The 21934-nt window shown below is 45.0% G+C and overlaps 1 protein-coding gene across 3 annotated transcripts in view; it reads right to left on the bottom strand.

The window, feature by feature from the left end:
• ADCY8 (adenylate cyclase 8) overlaps positions 1-21934 on the bottom strand; it is a 131304-nt gene that overhangs the window by 47333 nt on the left and 62037 nt on the right. For all 3 annotated transcript variants that reach the window (XM_036437545.2, XM_036437546.2, XM_036437547.2), the window contains exons 5-7: positions 21305-21432; positions 12992-13150; positions 8610-8880 (exon numbers count right to left, since the gene is read on the bottom strand). In XM_036437545.2, coding sequence (XP_036293438.1) covers positions 8610-8880; positions 12992-13150; positions 21305-21432 — 558 coding nt within the window. The remainder of the gene's footprint in view (positions 1-8609; positions 8881-12991; positions 13151-21304; positions 21433-21934) is intronic.

The raw sequence follows: 21934 nt of genomic DNA, 5'->3' as shown, positions 1-21934 counted from the left end.
TAATTGTGCCTGACTCATGATACACCTGGGCCATTTTTAATCAAAAGGAGCTATTAAACTTCCGCAGAATTGGCCCAAACAGAACTTGCACTTCCATTGAGTCATGTGGCCACTCTCAAGCCACGTGACTTGAGGCAAGCTGCCAATTGAATTTTTAGCTTTCAAAATATCACATCCCTAGTCATGTGTGCAACAGATATGCTAACTCTAGCACTGACCTCATCTCAGAGTTTGGGGATTATGAGAGAGGGATGAGGCGGTCCTAAGGATGGAGGCAGGATTTCTGCCCAGATGTGGCTCAGGAGCTGGGCACAGAGGGACTGACACATGAATGCCACCCAAGAAGTGGGAATCAAAATACTCATAGCACTGCAATGGCTGGGCAGCAATCTCATTGTCTGGAGAGGGGACTACTTTCCCACGGACCTAATGACCTCGTGTGTCAGCATGAATAATTCAGCTCATATATCAGGACTTGTGAACATTAAAGATGTAGATTTTTCAGAAATGTCAGTGCCCTGGGGAAAATGAAATTGTGAGTTTGTGTGTGTCTGTGCATGTGTGTTTTCATAACAGAAATTTGGATAAAATGGAAATATAATAATTACCTAAACTTTCATCTCTTTAAAGATTCTGACGTAGCTCTTTACATTTAGGATTATGAGACGAATATAGTAAGTCCTCCCTCAATGCTGCCAATAGGTTCTTGGAACTACGCAAAAGGACATATAACCAAAACCACTTTTACCAAAGGCTAATGAATATGAATGAGAGTTAAGTTCCTACGGCATCTCATCAGTGTGATAGCAAAAGGACATGATCCGAAAACCTGCCATAGTATATTGCAAGTTGCTGATAAATTGCTCAGGTTTCTTGTTTTAAGGCTGTAGGTCTGAGTTTTTTCCAGACTCCTATTATACAAATTTGCTTCTTAAATTTAGTTATCGATGCTCCCCTTAATTTTGTTCCAATGAGTTACACCTTACCGACCTTCAAGAATCCAGCCTCTCTCACTCATCTCCAGTTAATGCAGGACAAAACAGAGGGAAGAGAAGAAATTACTCAGATCAGGGCCAAACTGTTATGTCTTTGGGGCTTCTTTCTCTTATCCTGATTTTCTGCCCACACCTGTCTGTTGGAATTGCCTCATTAATGAGCTTTTCCAGGCGTTGATGATCCCCAGTGTTTGCATCTGAGTTTACCACCTAAGAGCAGCCCCGTGTTTGCCTCCTCCCAGGATATGCACTCCTGGTGGGTGCTACCCCCATGGTGCTGTGATGTACACAAAGCCCTTACCATCTCACAGTGCGAAGAAGTTTTTTAGGCCATTAAAGGTGACCTAAGAGTCACAGAGTGGGACAGATGCGATTGAATCTAGAGGTTCACAACCTACAATCCACAGAAGTCGTTTGGAGATCCCAGAGCTAGGGGAGGACCTTTGAGAAAGTCCCACCCAAGCTTGAGGAATTACCGCTGTGCTCCCTGTTTGAGGCAGAAAGAAGTGCATGCCAACACAGCCAAAGCGGAGGCTGGTCAGCCAGCAAAAATGCCAAGCGCCTTTGCTCTGGGCTGGAATTCAGTCCCCATGGGGTGCTACCACTCCTTGCCAGCTCTGAGCCAGAGCCATGGTCAGCCATGACTCATGTGCCAAATCACTTTAATAAACGGGGATACAGTCAGCCATACTACATGCACTAATATTTGTAAAGAAAAACCTTTCCACATGTGTACTGCACAAGGTCAGAACAACAAAAGGCATTCTTGGTGGAGAAAAGAGGAGAAAATCCCGATGCAGCTAATTAAATTTTATAACAAAGAATCTTTAATCCTGTCATTGGCAAAACTAGCACCAAGATCAATAAAACAAATCCAGTTCCTTTTTTTCTTTAAATCTGGGAAATAAAGAAGTCAGAAAAAAATTTACAGATTTCTTGCTCTTTTTCTTTCTACCTGTCTTCACATGTTTAAAATACCATAAGGTCACATTCACATGTTCAAAATGTCATGTGTTCACCTTCACATGTTCAAAATAATTTGCACTCATCATGGGTTCTGTTTTATCAGGCCACTGTTTTCTGACTCCCCAAACCAGGTCAAGAAGAGTTTGTGGCAGTTCTTAGCCATCAGGTGACCACAGGCTTCATGTCATACGCTTGCCTGCTCATTGCCACCCCCACAGAGCAATTCTACACGAGCCACAAACTCATCTCTACCATCGTTTTCCTCAACTTCGTCTACCCCTGTCACGTCAGAGAAAGAAAGGATGATCACTCAAAGTTAACGGATCAAATTGCCTGTGTAATCCACTCAACGCTCCCAGGAAGGCTTCAGATGCACTTGCCTTTCTGAAGAGAGTGGAAAACCAGGCCCCTCTAATCACTCTCCCTGGCGGAACTCAGCCATTATCCCTGAGCTGGTGCAGGACAGCCTGGGGGCTTTGTTGTCAGAAAAAGCCCAGTTCCTGGAAGAGTGCGGATTCATGGCGGGAAATGTCCCAGCTCTTCATGCTCTCTCCCCCAAAGCCCGCACAATGTCTTATCCTGTGAGCATCAGAGCTGAAGCTGATGTTCAAATGGCTCGAAATAAGCTGCCTACAGAGAAAAATCTGCCTGTGACCGCCTGCGTACCACGACTGAACACAGACAATTAGATATTGGGCGGCTCATCACGGAAGCTCTAACCTCTGAAAACACAGCTTTTTCTTTAAGACCAGTGTCCGCTATGGAGGGTGTTTTTAGGAGTAGGAGTTCTCTGTGGGGAAAGAGAAGCCTGTGGTTTGGGCTTGAGCAGTAGAAACCAGGTGAAGATGGTCTCCTTGCTTCTCCCCACACACTTGGGTCTGGTGCCCTCGTCTTTGGCCCAAACTCCTTGATTGACTGTAGAGCTCAGCTGAACAGTCGCTTCCTTGGGAAGGTCTTCCCCATCCCCTTGGGTCAGTTTCCCACCGCCATACACTCTTCTGCTATAGTGACAGCAAGTTCACATTGCCCTGTGGCCGTGTTAGTGATTCCTCCGCACCATGGGCTCCTCAACAGCTTCCCTCCCTTCAGCTCTCCATCCCTGACACCGGGCAGTGTCCACAGACTGCAGTCACTAAGTAGTGGTTGATAAGTGAATGACCTAGTGAATGAGGGAACGAATGAACATCATGGGAGAGAGACTTGCCCAAGTTGAACAATGTAAGTCAAACAAGTTGCAATTTAGGAGTTCTTTTTCTCGTGGGCATCTCTAGGCACTGGAAAGGGCACAGCCACTCAGTTTGCTTCCCACCCTTTAGGGACAGATACAGAATGAAAGAAACCGAAGCCCAAGGATCAATATGATTCAATAAAAGAACATGATCATGGCCCCACCTCACTTGGAAAGCAGGCGCATCACACTGTCAGGTTGGTATGAAAACGAAATGGGAAGGATGTGAGCAACACACCCGCCATGGTGGCTGGCCCCAAAAGCTCTGCTTCTACTGTTAGTGACACTGTGGACATCTGTCTATCCTCATGGCAAAGAAGCACATGTGCTTCCTGGTTTGTTGTGAGGAATATAGAAATTCCAACTATGTTTTCAATGTTGATGGTGCAGCCCAACCAGCTCAGTGGTTTAGTGTTGACCTATCAACGAGGAGGTCACAGTTCAGTTCCCGGTTAGGGCACATGCCTGGATTGTGGGCTCGATCCCTAGTGTGGGGCATTCAGTGCAGGAGGCAGCGGATCGATGATTCTCTCTCATCATTGATGTTTCTGTCTCTCCCTCTCCCTTTTTCTCTGAAATCAGTAAAAATAATAAAGTAAAAAGAAATTTAAAAATATTGATGGTGCACATATTAGCTTTATGATAATGGTAACAACCAAGGGCATTCTACTTTGTAGAAATGACTAACATAAACAACGGAAGTATCAAATGTGTGCTTTTCTCCAGGTGATTCTTTTACAAGGCCTGGAGGGGTAACAGGCGAATGTCTGATTGTGATAAGTGTGCAAGGGATGGATGAGACGATGGCAGGGACCTCATAGGATATGAGAGACAGACCTAGACTCCGATAGGGGCTTCACTTCTGAAGGGTGGCTCCATGTTCTTGGCATATCACTTGTTACAGAAGTCATGTAAGAAGGATTAATATCTCATGGTAGCAGAAAGCTTTACCCTTTGTATCCTCTTGGGAACCATCAGTCTAAGATGCCATTTGTCCATTCCCCACAAGACAGCCAAAGTGATGTCTTAAAAAATCTAAATCAGGTCATAGCTGTGCCCTGCTGGAAACCTTTATATCACTTCCCTTCAAAGGAACTCCCATGTGGAGCTGGCAGGAGCAAGCTCCTCATCCTTTAACTTCACCTCTGACCCCTTTCTTTCTTGCTCACTATGCTCTAGCCCAGCGATTTTCAACCTTTCTCATCTCATGGCACATACACTTATCACTGAAATTGTAAGGCACACCAGAAAATATAGTTTTTGCTGCTCTGACAAAAACAGGTATAATTTCACCCAAGCCGGTTTGGGTCAGTGGATAGAACGTTGGCCCGAGGATGGAAGGGTCCCAGGTTTGATTCCGTCAAGGGCATATGCCTGGGTTGTGGGCTTGATCCCCAGTAGGGGGAGTGCAGGAGGCAGCCAGTCAGTGATTCCCTCTCATCATTGATGTTTCTCTCTCTCCCTCTCCCTTCTTTCCTGAACTCAATAAAAATATATTAAAAAAATAAATAATAAAAGTGTTTTTTTTTTTTAAGAACACTTGAATTTACTTCAACTACCCACTTCTACATCCATACATTGAACGTTAATAGTCCACCTGTGATCATATACTTCTTGACTTCTAGTTTCCTTACTCTCATTCCACTTTGAGGCTCTGAGCATAGGCAGCCCCACTGGCAAGTGAGCCAAGATGTCAAATCAGTGGCAAACAATTGTCACGTCAGCATTCGGGGATGCAAACCACCAGTGCTGCAGGCTTCCAAGAGCAACCTGGACACCAACCTCAGGCTGTGTTGAACCAGCAATTTAACCCAAATGGACACAGATAAGGGGCAGGGAAGAAGCATGACATCAAAACCAAGGGAGGACCTTCAAGCTTAGAGCGGGACTGGAGGACTCACCTATGGGACCAGAAATAATTCTTAGTGCAATAGCTGCTGCTCCAAAGCACTGACAGACTCCTTAGAGGGGCGGTGGGGAGGAGACGGGTGGAGTCAGGGTTCTCCTGGGAAATGCAGAACCCTCTCTTATCTACCACCTGTGGCAATCTGACTTCACCAGCTCATCAAATCTGCCTCTTGCCAGTCATGTTCTTCCATGCAATTCCAATGGGCAGTTTCCCCCGTCTTAGCCCCTTGGCTCCACTGGCCATTGGTGATTACGCCTTCCATCTCAGACCTAGCTCTCTGCTCTCTGGGCTCCCAGGACACCACATCTCCTAATTCTCTTCTCATCACTTTCCTTCCTGTTTGTCTCTGTCCTGGGGTCACTACTCTCTGTCGCTTCCCATCAGGTGCCCCTTGAGGTCTACCCTGTGACTTCCTATGGTTTTACTTCACATGTTCCCCATTGTGATCCCCCTCACTCCACGGCTTCGACTAGTCCTCGGGTTCTGAGAACGGCCGTGTTCACATCCCTTGCACAGTTCCTTTATGCCTGAGCTCCAGAGTGAGTGTTTAATAGCTTCTGGATATACCTCCACGAAGCCTTCACCAGCCTTCTCAAGCTCAACATGCCCCATTGGGAACTACTAGGGTTTCCCATCCAATCTCCTTCCATCCCAATAGTGCTTATTTCTGTGGGCATTTCCACTGTCTACCCCAAATCTAAGCAAAATACCTAGAAGTTGAATTTAACTGGCTCCTTTCTATTACCACCCACATCCATCATTTCATTCATTCATTCATTCATTCATTCAACAAATTATCATCAAGCCCTGTTACCTCCCAGATGTTGGGCTAAACAGTGATAAGTGAAGCATGATTTCTCTCTTCTTGAAACATATAAACGACTGGTTGACTTTACCTCTGCAGTGTTTCTTCTCTCTGTCCTTCCTGTTATTGCTACTAGCAGTTGGCATGTAAAGTATGCTCAATTAATCCTTATTGGATGAATGAATAAATGAGAAGGAAACTATCTGAACATCTGCTATGTATATTGCACAGATTATGTCACAGCATACCGATGTCATTACAAATATTTCGAAGCTCACATTATGAATCAATAGAAGCCAGAACATTTGCCCAATTCAGCTGGCAAAGCCCCAGTGGAGCATTAGTCTGTTTTCCGTGTGATGGGCAAACACTCAGATGGTCTGGGCTTTCCGTGAAGCTGATGGGGTGTTTTGGCAGAGACAGGCCCAGCCAGACCAGTCTCTGTCTCTTCTAGGCACACACATGTCTCTGAGTGGCACAGATGGCCCTCAATTTCTAGAGTTAAGTGTACGTGTAAACTCTTGAGAGCTTGTGACCGTTTTAATCGACTCATTTCCTCAGTCTTAGGAGTGCCATTTAGTTATTTGTGAATATCAGTGCACATTCCCTGCCTCTGAACTGTCAAGACATCAAAATGAACTGAAATGATTCACGCTGAAGATGGCACAGATGGAGTGCATCCAGGCAAAACTGGCGCATCATATAAAATATACGGGGTGATTACTGACTAACAATGACATACCTTATAATAATGACTTGATGATATTGGCGAGTATTTTTTTTTTTTTTAAGAAAATTAGCAAAGAAATATTTCCGATATTCCTGTATAATTTTACCAGATCCATCAGTCACAGAATAAGACCAAGTATCTCCACCTCTCTCTCTTGGTTCTCAATTATTAGCAGCAAGGCCGGGAACAACTAGGATTAGAACAATTAAGAATTATCCCTGGTTCCACAAACAGCTTACATAGAAAAAGTTTTTCAAATGGCAAGACCAAAAAAGAAAAAAAAAAGAAAATAAAAAAAAAGGCATTTAGAGAATGTGAGGCAGAGTCACTGAGGTATTTACGGTGAAGCATGCATTCCTCCCTAAATAACCAGCTTCCAGGCTCAAGCTAACAATAGGCAGAGGAAGCAGAGGGTGCTGTCAGCTGGGAAGGCACCCACTCCAGGAAGGACATATAAGTTCATTGTTTTACGTAATAACCAGTGGCACCATGCACACCAGTTGAGGGTTGGGAGGAAGTGGGCACTGAACCAGTGATGACTGGGTTGGGCATAATAATTCTGGGGAAAAAGAAACACAGAAGAATGGTAAGGACCTAAGGGTTGACCTTTGCAAGGCATGTGGCCTGGGCTTGCCCTGGGTCTCCCAGTGGAATCTGGCCCATGAATTACTCCTTTGCCCCGTCACACAGAATTGAATGGAGACAGAGGTTAGCCCGCCCACCTGTCCGATGCAGAAGACTTTTAGCACGTGAACCTTTTCCCTTTTAAATGGCTTTAAGCAGACAGATTTTTCTTCTCTATCAGCTCAGGAGAGAAGTCCAGGTGCATGGATGGAGACAGTGAGCCCAGTCAGGTTCTCAGAGCGCTCCTGGCACTCTCGGTTGGACTGATTTTGTTCTCGGCGCTCTGAGCTTTTGCTTGGCATAGGGGCATGTCAGAAACCGTTTCCCAGTCTCATACATATCTGATAAGTCAATGACTGAGTGAACGAGGTCATTCATATATATATATATATATGAATATATATATATATATATATATGAATATATATATATATATATATATATATATATATATATATATTTTTTTTTTTTTTTTTTTGGTTTGTTTCTTTAGAAAAGGATGGTGGGGTTCCACTTAACTCACATGAATTCAACTAGAGGTGATCGGCCTGGGTGATGAAAGGGAAAACCCGTATTAGAGCCCAGGCCGGAGCAAGCATTCTGGGGACGGGAGATGGTGAGTCTCGGATGTCTTAGGTTCTCTGCCTTGACCAGCCTCAGTCCTCTAGCGCCTCTCAGAGTCTGAGCATCTCATTCGGTTTAGTAGAGTCCTGGTAGTTGAAGAAATGATTTAAGAAATATTTGGATGATTGGTGATTTACTCATGTACTGACTCTGTTGGCTTCATCCTTCAGATAAGAAGCAAATTCAAAACAAATAGGAATAGAATTACAAAGGCGGCTTTGCAATTTCATGCTACTCCGGAACGCTCTCACCCTCTTCCCCCTTGGGCATCACCTGGTGCTGCCTGTCCCAAATCAATGGCGACCTCTGATGTTCAATCCCAGAGGGCAGTTCAGAACTCTTAGCCTGCCAGTTGACTAAGGAATGGCTTTCCCGTGGGCCTGCTCAGCTACTTCTGTTGCTAGTATAATAATATCAGGTTTCTCTTTTCCAACATGGGTCTTTTTTTTTTTTTTTTTTTTTTTTTTAATTACAATTCAGCTTCACATGACATTTATTTTGAGTGAGGTCAAAAAATAAAAAAAGGGAGAGGGTGTTGGGTACACCCTGGTATTTCATGCATTTCCTGACATTGTGTACAAAAGGTAATTCTGTCTGGAGGAGATAGGTTTGATTATTTGCAGTTTTGCTGCTCAGCAGAGAAAAGGTTAAAGATGAATGAGTTATCTCCGGTGTGGGGCCACCTGAGCATGCCTTTGGCTAGCCAGAAGAAGGAAGCCAGGACTTACGTTCTGTTTGCCCACAATGTTGTCGAAGGGCAGCTCGGGGCTCCAGGAGCCCTCCGTGAACGTCGCCCCGCTGTTCCTCTGGTCCGAGGAGCTCACTGCCTCCTTGACAATGTCTTCGGGCAGTGACAGCAGACTGTCCTCCGGCTGCTGGATTAAATAGGTCTCTATGTTATGCTTCCTCAAGAACTCATTCCTCTCCTTCCCGTGGCCCTCTTCCACGTCATAGTCACCGTTGAGGCAGTCGAGGGTGGCCTTGGAAATGTGAATCCTCCTGGGGACACAAAGTGCAGGTCATTATCCATCCCTGACGTGGCCTGTGCAAAGCCAACATCAGGGCACACTGAGGTCATGTCCTCAGGGACAATATGTGGTCCCCCTGACAAAATTAGAATAAAAGAAAACAGAAATTCAAGCAAAAATCAACAAGCAGGGCTTCGCCACTGCAGCCTCTGGTGAACACAGCCCTGCTGAGCCGCTGCACATACACACTTATTACAGCTTTTCTTGTGACTGTCACCCTGGTCTCAGCAACCCTTAAGAATCAGTGATTTTTACCAAAAAACAAAACAATCTATTTTAAAAAATGGGCTGAGGACCTGAATAGGCACTTTGCCAAAAAAGGACATGCGGATGGCCAGTAGACATACGAAAAGATGCTCAATATCGCTCATCGTCGGAGAACTGCAAATTAAAACCAGTGAGATACCACCTCACACCTGTCAGAATGGCTACCATCAACAGATCAACAAATAACAGGTGTTGGCAAGGATGTGGAGAAAGGGAACCCTTGCGCACTGTTGCTGGGAATGCAGACTGGTGCAGCCACTGTGGAAAGCAACATGGAGGTACTTAAAAACTTAAAAATGGAACTGCCTTATGACCCAGCAGTTCCACTTATGGGAATTTATGCAAAGAAACCCGAAACACTGATTCGAAAGAATAGATGCAGGGTTATTTACAATAACCAAGATTTGGAAGCTCAAGTGCCCATCCGTAGTGAGTGGATAAAAACGCTGAGGTACATTTACACCGTGGAACGCTGCTGGGCCATAAAAAGAAGGAAATCTTGCCCTTTGTGACCGCCTAGATGGGTCTGGAGAGTATTACGCTAAGTGAAATAAGCCAGGCAGTGAAAGACAAGTACCATATGATTTCACTCATATGTGGAATCTAATGAACAAAATGAACTATCAAGCAAAACAGAGACAGACTCATAGATATAGAGCAGGTTGACAGATCGGGGGGGGGGTGGGGTTTAGGTGCTGGGTACAGAGATTGAGCCAAAAAGCAAAACAGAAAACACTCATGGACACAGAAAAAAGCACCAGCGAGTGATTTCATTTTTTCAGGGCTGTTGATTATATTGGGAAAACAAGTTCCATAAATGTTTCTGAACCCAAAGGCAATTTTTGTCCAAAATCACCCAGCAACAGTGACAGTTCTCTTGTCATCTTGCCTCATTGCTTCAACTCGTCTAAAATCTTCATAAGAACCAAGGCAGGCCTCACCAGACCACAGAGCGACTTTCCCTGAACTGTGTGCACGGCAGGGAGCTGACAACAGAGCCGTGGCCACGTGCCGGTTGGCCACTGGCCTGCCCCACGCACAAGGAATGACTCATTCCTCCACAGTCATCAGCTACTGCAGCTCATGAGTCACGTTTCTTTTTTTAACAAAAGAACAGATGACATCAAGGGCCTTCGGGCTCACACTGGAACGTAGAAATTGCACATGGTGAATCATTCTGGGAGGGTTTTTCTGTGCGCTCGTCTAATTCACCCAGACGCCTTACAGTGCCATAGGGTGCTATAGGTGGGTAGCCTAGCATGATGGTTACATACAGGAACTCTGGCAAGATTGAGGGATCAAAACCCTGGCTCTGTCACTTACTTGCTACTGATAGATCTTGGGCAAGTTATTTAATCTTTCTATGTCCATCTTCTCATCCATGAAAATGGGAAAAATAATAGTACCCACTCTTGGTGAATGAGTCCATAGTCAACCACTGACAGGCACATTGTACTTTTAGTACTATTTCTACTTCCTTCTTACCCATTCTGCTCGATTCCTGCTTATAGAATAAGTTACTGCAAATGATATGCAAAACACCCAGAAACCACCAAGGATGCATTTCTGATCCTGCAAAGCACATTCTCCACCTTTTCCAAAGTTGCATCCTTGCATAGGGTCAGAACACCTCAACTGAAACATGTAAAGATATTGGAGCTTTCTCCAGAAACATGCTGAGTAAGCACGGCATATTCCCACGGCGGATTTTGTCAGTATGTATTCAGTAATATTGACCTCGGGGAAGAGAAAGATCATTTGACCTCTGTGAAATGGGTGTCCCAGACCCGTCTTGCTGATCAACCTCAGAGCTAGGGCTAGAAGGCTGTCTCGTTCTCTCAGGCACAGTGAAACCTCCAGAAGAGTAGTCAAAGCTATTATGATATGACTGGCTCCATGCATCATCTTTATAAAGTCTGATGGCTGATGTTCTCTTAAAATATTTAAGTTAAATGCCAACCCCCATTTGGTATTTTCTCTGGGTTCTGCGTTTTATTGCCCTGTATCAGTGTGAGGGAGGAAAAACATTTGCACATACTGAATCAATATTATGTTCTCCATAGAGAAAGACATCCTCAAGTTCTAGTAATTTACACTTACACATTTTGATAGGAACTGGGCTTTAGAGGGTCCTTTGATCATGGTTGCTAGCTGGGGTTTTGGAGTAAGGACCGTGCGGACGAGATTCTGGTGATTACGTTTATCTACGGCAGTTTGCCGCTGTTTACTAATGAGTTTGCCGACCACTGATCTACGGAAATGAGTTAGGCAATATTCTCATATATTGACTGTCAGGTAAACCTGATATTTTCTGATAATTTTATTTTTTTTTTTTTTTTTTTTTTTTTTTTTTTTTTTTTTTTTTTTTTTTTTTACAGAAAGGAAGGGAGAGAGGGATAGAGAGCTAGAAACGTCGATGATAAGAGAGAATCATCGACTAGCTGCCTCTTGCACACCCCCTACCAGGGATGTGCCCGCAACCAACATACATGCCCTTGACCGGAATCGAACCTGGGACCTTTCAGTCCGCAGACTGACGCTCTACCACTGAGCCAAACCGGTTTCGGCATATTTTCTGATAATTTTAAATGCCAGGATATCATAATTATAGTTATGACAGTAAGGTCTAACCATTTGGTAACACGTTATTTTGAACTCACGGTATCTTGTAGTCAAAGCTATTGTGATATGACTGGCTTCCTAGATCATCTCATAGAATTTCCCTCTTCTTGGTAGGCACCCACCTCCCTCATTTTACTGATACCTGGCCCAGAGCCACATCCCTGGGAGGTCACAAGCAGTGCTGGAGGGAGACAAGGACTTCACGGTCCTTGTAAGTAAGATCCTACATCTGTGTCACATGGTAACCGCCACAAACACAACCACAGTGAGTGTTTACTGGACACAGGATCAAGGACTGGATATGCATTTTCTCACTTAACTTAAGCTCGAGAACAGTGGTCCTCAAAGTGGGGTACCAACGCCAGCACCATCAGCATCCCTTGGGCACTTTAGGGAAGACGTAGTCTTTGTCCCGCCCCAGACATATTGATCAGAAAGTCTGAGGGTGGGCCCAGCCACCCAAGGTTTACCACCCCTCCTCCAGTGGAAGCTCAGAGTGGTTGAAGAATTTGTGTGGAGCTACATGGTGGTGTCTGTGGCAGGGAAAGGATTCTAATTAAATTCTGCACGACTCCAGGGTCCAGGTTCTCAACCATTACACAGTGGAGTTGTGTGCCTCCCTTCCTTTCTTTCCTTCCTACGTGCCAATCATTGTGCCAGGCTCTTGGGGACACATTGAGGGCCTGGAGATTAATAATAAGAGGTCATCCTTGAGCAAAGTGGACTGGTGAATTAAAAATGGGAGGCAGCAAAGTGTGGTGAGGCTCTTCATAATATTTACTATGTGGGGCGTTGTAAAATCAAAGGATGTGATGTAGTAATGATATTTAGCAGACTGGCTAGTTCATAGTAGGTACTTAATACATGTTCAGAATCAGGGGCAAACTTACTGAAAGGGAAAGTAAGCTGAGTTTATAGATAGATAGATAGATAGATAGATAGATAGATAGATAGATAGATAGAGATAGATAGATAGATAGGTAGATAGATAGGGATGGGAAATAACCAGACATGTAAAAAGGCATTTGGGTTTAAAAGAAAAATATAAACCCCAAAATCTCAGGCCATGAAGGGTTCTATCTTTTTCCAGATAATAGCTTCTTAGACCCCTGAATTCTGCACATGGGGAACCCGCTTCCACAAAGCGGGCAAATGACCAGGGTTAGGAGGGCAAGGGCTTTGCTCTGGCTTACCCAGGGATCCCTCCAGATTCAAGTTTGTTCGCAATATCCACGTCCCAGGACCAGACGTCAAACTGCCACTTCCGAAGGCCCAACACACCACACAGCACTGAGCCCGAGTGGATCCCGATTCGCATGTCCACGTCATGCTTCGTCCTTGACCGCACATACCTGTTGACATAGGTGAATGGAGAGATACACATGTAAGGCCAGAGTGGGCCCACGTTCTACACGATTATCCCAAGGACCTTTTCACACCATCCCTCCCTTGTTAAAAACTCCTTCCCGGCCGCCTCCTCAGAGGTCCCAGACCAGAGCACTCACGTTCCTGGGCTGAGCGGAGCCACCTGCTGGGGCAAGGAAGACAACATTGAAACTCCCATTTGTTTATTATCTGGAAAAGCTGCACTGTAATTTGATAACCTGGGTTGGCCTTAGCAACCCGACAGGGCCCATGCTGGCTTGTCCTCTGACTCTGAGCATGGAGGAGGCATCTTGAGAGAAGAGGAAGAGTTCTGTCATCAGAGAGGTTGCCTCTGGGCACACACAGTCCTCCTCTGCTTTCAGAGTATTTCCAACCATTTCAGCTTATGAGTTAAATGACCTCATTTATGTAGGGAAAATTCAACTCTTAGGACACAATACTTTGAAATACAACAACTAGAAAAATTTTCAGCCCCACGTAGAAATTCAATTGTTATTTTACTTCAAAATGCTTAATAGTTGTTAAAATTAAAGATGATTTATCCATTTTTTTGTTGAAAAAGAAAAACCACAAGTGTCCCATATTTGTTGCTTTTCTGTGATAATAGGTTGCTATTAATATTCTCTCTAGCAAACATTTTGGGAAAAACCCAACTTGCTTATTTTGTTTAAAGATGGCAGTTTTAGAAGGTGGAAGTAATTGCTTTTCACAAGAAAGCTGTGCTCTGCAGAGAGGATTTTGAACAAGGAAGTTTGGAAATGTTGCCATTTCCTTGCCTGTCAAACATGAGTTATGTCATCTATCAGAATACTCAGAGCTGCACACTCACTCATACATTTTCAGATCTCCCAAATGAAATGTGTTGGTGGGGGTTGCGCCCATTTGTTAAAAATATCAAAAAGCTACTGCCTTCTAATGAGTTTGCAAGCAAAACTCAGAGCTACCCCAGAGAAACAAATTCATGACAAGCCTTAACCGGAACTCAGGCATAACTAACTTAAAAACACAGTCAGTGGTCCATGGGCGCCCCCTAGATCTCCCTGTTTTTATGAAATTTTAGATCTGATAGCCAATAGAGACAGGTACTATAGAAATAAACTGAATCTGGAACCTGACCTTTCTATGAATGTATCCCAAACTTTTAAGATTCTTAAAACAGAATAAATTATGTGCAAACCCATTGCTCTCACTAAACAAGAGAACAGAAGGATTTTAGTACAGCAATTGAATTAAAATATTTAAAATTATTATTTATTTCATCAGTATCCTTTAAAACGTGTGTTTCCATATATTAGCTGTTGGACCTCAAGTAAGTTACTTCACTTCTATCTATAAAATGGGAATAATAATAGCCTTGCCATATTAGGCGAATAAACATGTATGGAGAGTTGTGAATAATGTCTGGCACATACTAAGTACTACTTAGCTGCTTTTCATATATGAAGGAACTGCAGCCCAGAAAGGCACAGGATTTTATTGTGGTCACATAGGATTCTAGGACTAACGTGGGGCTGTTGTGTTTGTAAACCTCACGCTCTTTGCAACGTGGTGTGTGATCCTCAGGGTACAGTTTAATGTGACCTTGAGTTTCAGCGGTTGTAAATAAAGCTCCAGTTGATTGCTTCCCATACAGAGCCCCTGTGAGTCCCACGGGAGATAATGGAGTGCTTTGCTGACTAAATGGGAGGGACGAGCACACAGCACGCCACGCCAGCGCCATTAGGTAATTAACATTGCACAGGGAATGCACTGGAACATCTCAATGAAAAGACACCTAGATTTTAATTTTTTTTTTCTTCTGCAAAAGAAAACGCATCAGAGACAAAGCCCCTTTATGGCTTTGTCTGCTTTCTTTCTTTCTGTTATGTCTGGGGTTTGGCTTACATAAAAGACAGGAATGAAACTATGTACAAGTAATGAATAATTCACAGACGCTGGTTCTCTCTGGGAGGCATACCTGGTGGTCACACAGACCACCGACGCGCACCACGTGTTCCAGGTTCTCCAGGGGGGGACCCGGGGGCATCTTCCAAATGAGAGGGCAGCGAATTCTGCCGTTACAAATTGTGTTCTTCCAGGGCCGCCAGCTGTGCCTCCTCGGCACAAACAAAGAGGAAATGACTGGAGATCGCCGGCACTAGAAACCCGTGCCCTCTCTCTCTTCTCTGGGGCCTCGGAGCTGCTGGAGGGCAGGGAGCTACCTTTCATCCACACGCCCAGCTCTTAGCACAGCGCTGAGCGCAGGGGCTCTAGGCAGCCACTGAAGTGATGGCACAGATCAAAGGCGTGCTTGCTTCACAGTCCCCTGTTGACCCAAGATGCTTCTAAGGGAACCAGAGGTGTCTCTGGACCTGCCATTTGGGGAGAGGGGTGACCCTCCACATCTGACCCCTTCAAATAATGCACCTTTGCCCTCCTGGTTTTCGTGTTGCACTTCAAAGATTTCTTTTAAACAAGGAACCCACTTAATAATAATAATAATAATAATGATACTTTTTGTGAAACTCTATATCAAGCTGGAACCAATCATGCAAAACCTAACCAGCAAAAGACTGAAGATCATATTCCTTTTCATTGAACTGTTAAAGAGGAATGCGTGGTATATGGTCAGAGGTGAAGGATCTTATGCCCTGGCTGGTTGTGCTCAGTGGTAAGAGTGTCAGCCCGCACAACCGAAGGGTCACAGGACAAGGGCGTGGACCTCAGTTGCAGGCTCAATCCCTGGCCTGGGTCAGGGCTCATGTGGGAGACAACCAATTGAAGTGTCTCTGGCATCAAGTTCTCTCCTTCTTCTTCTCCTTCTTCCCCCTCCTCCTCCTCTCTGCTCCTCCTCCACTCCTCCTCCTCTTCCTCTTCCTCCTCACCTCCCACTCTTTCTGAAAATAAACAGAAAACTGAAGTTTTAAAAAAGATCTTAAAAAGTTTTAAAAAAGAACCTTAGAATTTTTGCTTTCAATTTCAGGGCTTTAAGTGGTTCTTTTTGGCTAATTAATCCATCCACAGAAGGTGCTGGAGCAGTGACAGGAGGAATACTCTAGTAGCCGCGCTTGGTCTGTCTGTTAGACTCTCTCCACTGTGAAATACCTGGACAAACAGGAGGCAGACCTCAGCAGAGTAGCATGCAGGACTGTGGGGTGGAGAACACCCAGCTCCTGAGCTTTGGGAGTGGAGAGAGGAGTTCCACTGCTGGGCCTACCACTCGCTGGTTGTGGGAGCTGGAGCAGCTGCCATAGGCTTTCTCAGTGCAAAGCACTCACCATCACCAAGGGGCTCGGGATCTGCATCAAAGCAGCCTGGTGTGTGGGGTGGAGGGGGAGGCAGGGGTAGTGGTGGCAGGAATTCTCCACTTACTAGCTGTAGTCACTGGGCTACCTGCATTATCAGTGTCCAAGTCCCAGTTTTCTCAGGGGTGATGGGAGCGAGCTGTCCTTCACAGAATTGTTAGCATGCTTTACAAAATCATGTGTCTAAAGAACTTCCCCTGGAACAATTTGAACACAAACGTAGTGGCTACTCCTAACCTTTGTTAGCAATACCAACTTATACTGTAATTACATAACAATTACACAGGTGGAAGCCATGAATCCGATCACTCTCCCCTTCTTTCTAAAACTGTGCTTGCATTTGCTCTAGTTGCATCGAAGTAGCTTCTACCAGCCCATTTGACATACCAACTGGGCAGGTCCTAGATATAAATTGCTTCAAAAGGTTGAATTGGTTTATGATGTAGGGAGAAATGAGTGATTGGTCCTCAGCTGCCTGAGAGGAACAGTGCCCTTGACCCTTCTGGAGGGAGTTAGTGATGGAGGTGAACTAAGGAAGCTGGACAGAGAGAGGTTAAATCACCCCCTCAAGGTCAGCAAGGAAGGGCTGGTGCTCTGTGGACACGTTGCTGCCTGTACTACAGTCAGCGTTAGTGCCCTGTTTTGGGGGTGGACACATCATGGGAAGACTGGTGTAGACTCCTGTCCAAAAACAGTGTGGCCTAGTGAGGGGAGGCGAGAGTAAAGATCCAGCCACTATTTCCCATCACAGGGTTTTAGGACCTTCTCTCTTTCTGTAAAAATAGATACAGTACTTAAAAAAACTGAGGTTGCCCTAAATGACGTGTGTGTGTGTGTGTGTGTGTGTGTGTGTGTACTCTACAATGCATACTCTTTAAATGCACAACATTTTCTTATGCTGTTAAATATTAATGCGAACCATGATGCTTAATGGTGACGCATTTTCCTATCTTATAGTATGCAAAATTAATCTCACCGTTTTCCTGCCTTTGGACATTTACGAAGTTACTTACAAGCTGTGCATCATAAGTTATTTATCCTGTCAGAGCCTCGTTCCTCCTCTGAAAATTGGAGAAGTATGAGTAGTTTTCTCACAGGGTTGTTGTGAGTTAGGTGAGGGGAGTTAGGAAGATCATTTCGTACAGTGTCTGCCTGGTACAAGGTGAACATTCAATCAATATTACTAGATATATTCAATCTTCACTATTGTGATTCTTTTGCAAAAAATGAAATTATCCATAGACTAAACATTGCTGTAAATGCTGTATTTTTAAGAGTAATGTGGTCTTACAGATGCTGCAGTTAGTAGCATTACAGAAATAATAAGAAAAGGGGTTTTAGGAGGAGAGGGAGAGAAGAGGAGGAGGAGGAGGAAGAAGGGGAAGAGGAAGATGAAGAAAGAAGGAAGGAAGGAAAGAAGGAAGAAAGGAGGAGGAGGAGGAAAGCTGTGGAAGAGAGCCGATGGAGAGAAGAAAAAGTAAAAAGGTTGAGCAATAAGAAAGAGGGCAAGAAAAAGGAAGAATGCCAGGAGGCATGCAGAGAGCTTGGGCATTCTTGTAAGTGAGGAAAGCAAAATAGCTCCTGTTTCTCATCCTTTGTCCTGCCATGTTGCTTGGAGGCCACTCTGCCACAGGGATTGAGACCTTTGCTCCAGTTTACCAGCTGGGGACAAGCCAGTTCCTGCTTGGCATTCCGGTGCCATCCTATGACTTTTACTGGCTGCACTGAAAACACCGGGCTCTGCAATTTTCATTAAGCTCACCAAGGAAGACTTCTATAGATCATTCACAAAGATAGTGCTTCTAATGGAGCCCACCTTTAACGTGGTGTCTTCTCGGCCATCGAGCCTCCCCAGAATAGACCAGGGCACGGGAAGAGGAACCGGCCTGCTTCATGGAGCTATTATGTAAGCCTATTTTAATTAATTTTATGTATAGGCATGCATAAGACAGCATTAAATGCTTCATTAGAAATGAAGTTACATGCCATTGCTTTTTTTTTTTTTTTGTAATTCATCCGGCTAATATGTTTCTAAAATCACATGTTTTTTAATGGAATACATTCAATCTGAGGCTTGACTAAGGCTCATTATCTTGCTATTCTGACATTTGCGGACTTTCTCTCCACTTTCAGTATTGGCTCTGCTAATTTATTAGAGATGTATGTGAGGTCTCCTAATAATGATCCTTTGGTATAAATGATCCTTTGGGTCTAAATGCCAGATTTTGACACCAGAAGCAATTACTGGTTCTCCATTCAAAGGACTACAGTAGCAACACCTAGTAAAAGACAGACAGGAAAGTGGTCTCCCTCGAGTTTGTGCTCCTGTTTGTCTTGACTCTCACTTCTGAAACGTGTGGTGCTTGAATTAGCATCAATGGCAGCTCAATCCAGCCATTCTGATGTTAGCACCTGTCCCCACTTGTCTGTGATTGACGGAGAATCTCTCTCACCTATTTGGACTGATCTGTGAATAAGGAACCTGGGTCCCTTTGAGTTGGTTTGCTTTTGGGCCAGAATTATCATGTCACCTTCAGCGAAAAAACTACCAGAACTGCCGGGATCCAGAGAGCCAAGATGTTGATGCGTCTCATGTTCAAAGCACCAGCCTCTTACAGCCGATCTGCAGCTGGCACTGCTGTTGGGATGCTAACTCTGAGGAAAGGCCAGAAAGAGGGACAAGGACAGACCCTGACAGGGTGGGGACAGTACCTCCCACAGGGATTCATCTGTGATGACAATTACTCAGGTGGCCATCTGGTCTGGGGAAACCAGTCATCAAATGGGTTATTGACAATGACATTACATTACAACCCATGCAGTATAACGCTACACATGGTTCCAGACTCTACGGCTTTTGCGGAGTTTTCTGGCAGAAGTAAGTGCCTTTTGGGCGGAATAAAAAATTGCATCCCTTGCAAGTAATAGTTGGTTAAGATGGTAATTACCTGATAGAATGGCATCACTGGGATTCTCTTCCACACACACTTGTGTGCAAATATTGCCTACTAGGCTCTCCCAAGAGCACAGGGCCTGCCCAGAGGGTGGAAACTCTAGAGGGCTGAACCAGTTGCAACCAAAGCTCACCCAGACCCAGAGTCTTGCTTTTCCCCTGCGCCACGCCGTGTTGTTCACTGGAAGAATTAATGCTGGACCTCAAGTCCCCTCCATTATAATCAAGGAGATATTCGAGTATTAATAGACTCTGACTCATGCAGCTTGAAAAGTATCCCACTGAATCGTCTTATTCCAAAGGAGTAAAAACAGCACTTTTTATTATGTATCCATGAGAGAAAGCCCTGAGTCATTTCAACCCATCCAAATCCCATTTCTCACTGTCCCACTCCAGAACTTCAGAAAGGAGGCCGCGGATCAGAGAAAATGGCCAGGAGGGACAAGATCCTCCCCAGAAAGATAAATGGCAATGCTCTAATTATCTTAAAGAATTCTGACCCTCATTGTTCACTTCTCACGCAGTGCCATCTGTGCAGCATACCTATTGCTTAAGCTTAACACAAGAAGTTCCATGGAAAGTTTGTGTGTGAAGAACTAAAGAAGATGTGGATGATTAGATCATCAAATAAATACATGATGAAATACTGCTCAGCCTTAAAAAGAAGGGAATCCCGTTACTGTGTCAACATGGATGAACCTGGAAGGCATTGCACTAAGTGAAATAAGCCAGATAGAGAAAAAACAATACTGGATATGTGATTTTTTTTTTTTTTTTAAAGGTTGCATTCACAGAAGCAGAGTGCGAAGGGGGTTTCTGGGCACGATGGTGGGGAAGGGAGAAGATGTTGATCCAAGGTACAAACTTTCAGTTCTAAGATAAAAATAAGTTCTGGGAATTGGATGTATGGCAGAGTGATTATATTGAATCATACTGCAGTGTATACTGATAATTTGTTAACAGAGTAGATGAGTAGATCTTAGCATTCTCTTAAAAAAAAGAAGAGGAAAAGACAGCCATGGGAAGTAATGGATATTAATTAGCTTGATTGTGATAGTCATTTCAGTGTTATGCGTATATCAAATCATCGCATTGTACCCTTCAAATACGTGCAATTTTATTGTCAGTAATACCTGAATATAAAAGAAAAACTAAAATGAAAAAAACTTGAAAATGAACTCTGGGGAGTTCTGCTGTTGCACTCCCATGAGGCCCACCCTGGGGTGGCCCTTTAATGATTTCCTATTGGCCAGAAGATAAGGTCCAGCCCCTCAATGGCCCAGAAGGCCTTGCAGCCCCTTGCTGCTCCCACCGGCAGTGCGCCTGCCGCCACCGGTTCCTCCCCAGGGTCCAGATCCCGATCTCTGCACCTGCCAGTTCTGCCTTCCAGGCTCTCAGACACTCTCAGGATCTGGCTAATGTCTGCTCACGTTTCAGGAGGCAGCTTGGACACTCTGCTCTGCAGAGCCTTCTCCAGTGCCCAGGATTGAATGAGCTGTTCCTTCTTTATTCCCAAGCACCCTGGGTTTGCTTCATCACAGAACTTATTGTTCCATCTTGAAATTGCCTATGTGCTCGTCCCTCCCACGGCTCCGTAACCTCCCTGAAGACGAGCGTTCCGCTCATCTCGTCCCTCGCTGTATCCCCACGAGGACGCTGGGAATGCGGATTTGTTGCACAGACCATGGAAAGTGAGGTATACATCGAATGTCCCGGAACGACTAGGTTCATCTGGGAGAAGCTATGGGTACGCAGCGTTCACGAAACAAATCAGGGCGCTCCCTTTCAACATGCATGCGCTCTACCGCCAAGGATAGATGCAGTGTTTGTCGCTCCTGTCAGGCGCCTCGAAGGCCTGCGTTATGAGGGAGACCCCGAATTACCTGATGGTTTTGATCATGCTGAGGCCCATCTCCACGCAGCAGTGGGCGTGGTCCTGGCGGGGCTCGGGAAGCCCGGAGACGCAGTAGTAGCAGTCCCCCAGGATCTTGATGCGGAGACAGTGATGCTCCTGGGAGAGACAGAGGGAGAGGAAAGGACTCCGTCAGCAGATGGGTCAGCACTCCAGAGCGGCTTGGAAGGAGGGAAGCAAGGTCAGGGGGTCCGCACTCTGGGGCAGAGACCCACCTCTGCATTGTACCTCCGCTATCTTCCTGGGGAACGAGGCGTTACCCTAAGTAGGGGTTTGAAGGGCTAGGAGGTAGAGTGGAGACATGGGAAGACCCTGGATATTGACCTTGACAGATTCAGCACCGTATCTCAGCGCTGCCGGGCACTAGCTTTCTGATCTGAACACCCTCACGTGGACAGGCCTGGCGAAGAGCGGGCATTCAACCTGCGTGTTCTGTGTTCCCCTAGGAATCCTACCCCCAGCGCTGTCTTCCTTCTTTCGCCGAGCCTCTGAATTAATGGGTTTTAGCAGTCTTTAGCTCAACCACCAGCACTTAAAACCATAAATCATTTAGAGATTCCTACTCTTTCAACTCTATGTTAAGTCTCTTCCTATGGAGGTT

This window comes from Pipistrellus kuhlii, unplaced genomic scaffold (genome assembly GCF_014108245.1).
Source record: "Pipistrellus kuhlii isolate mPipKuh1 unplaced genomic scaffold, mPipKuh1.p scaffold_m20_p_14, whole genome shotgun sequence".
NCBI classification, from domain to species: domain Eukaryota; kingdom Metazoa; phylum Chordata; class Mammalia; order Chiroptera; family Vespertilionidae; genus Pipistrellus; species Pipistrellus kuhlii.
This window is presented reverse-complemented; position numbering and strand designations above follow the sequence as displayed.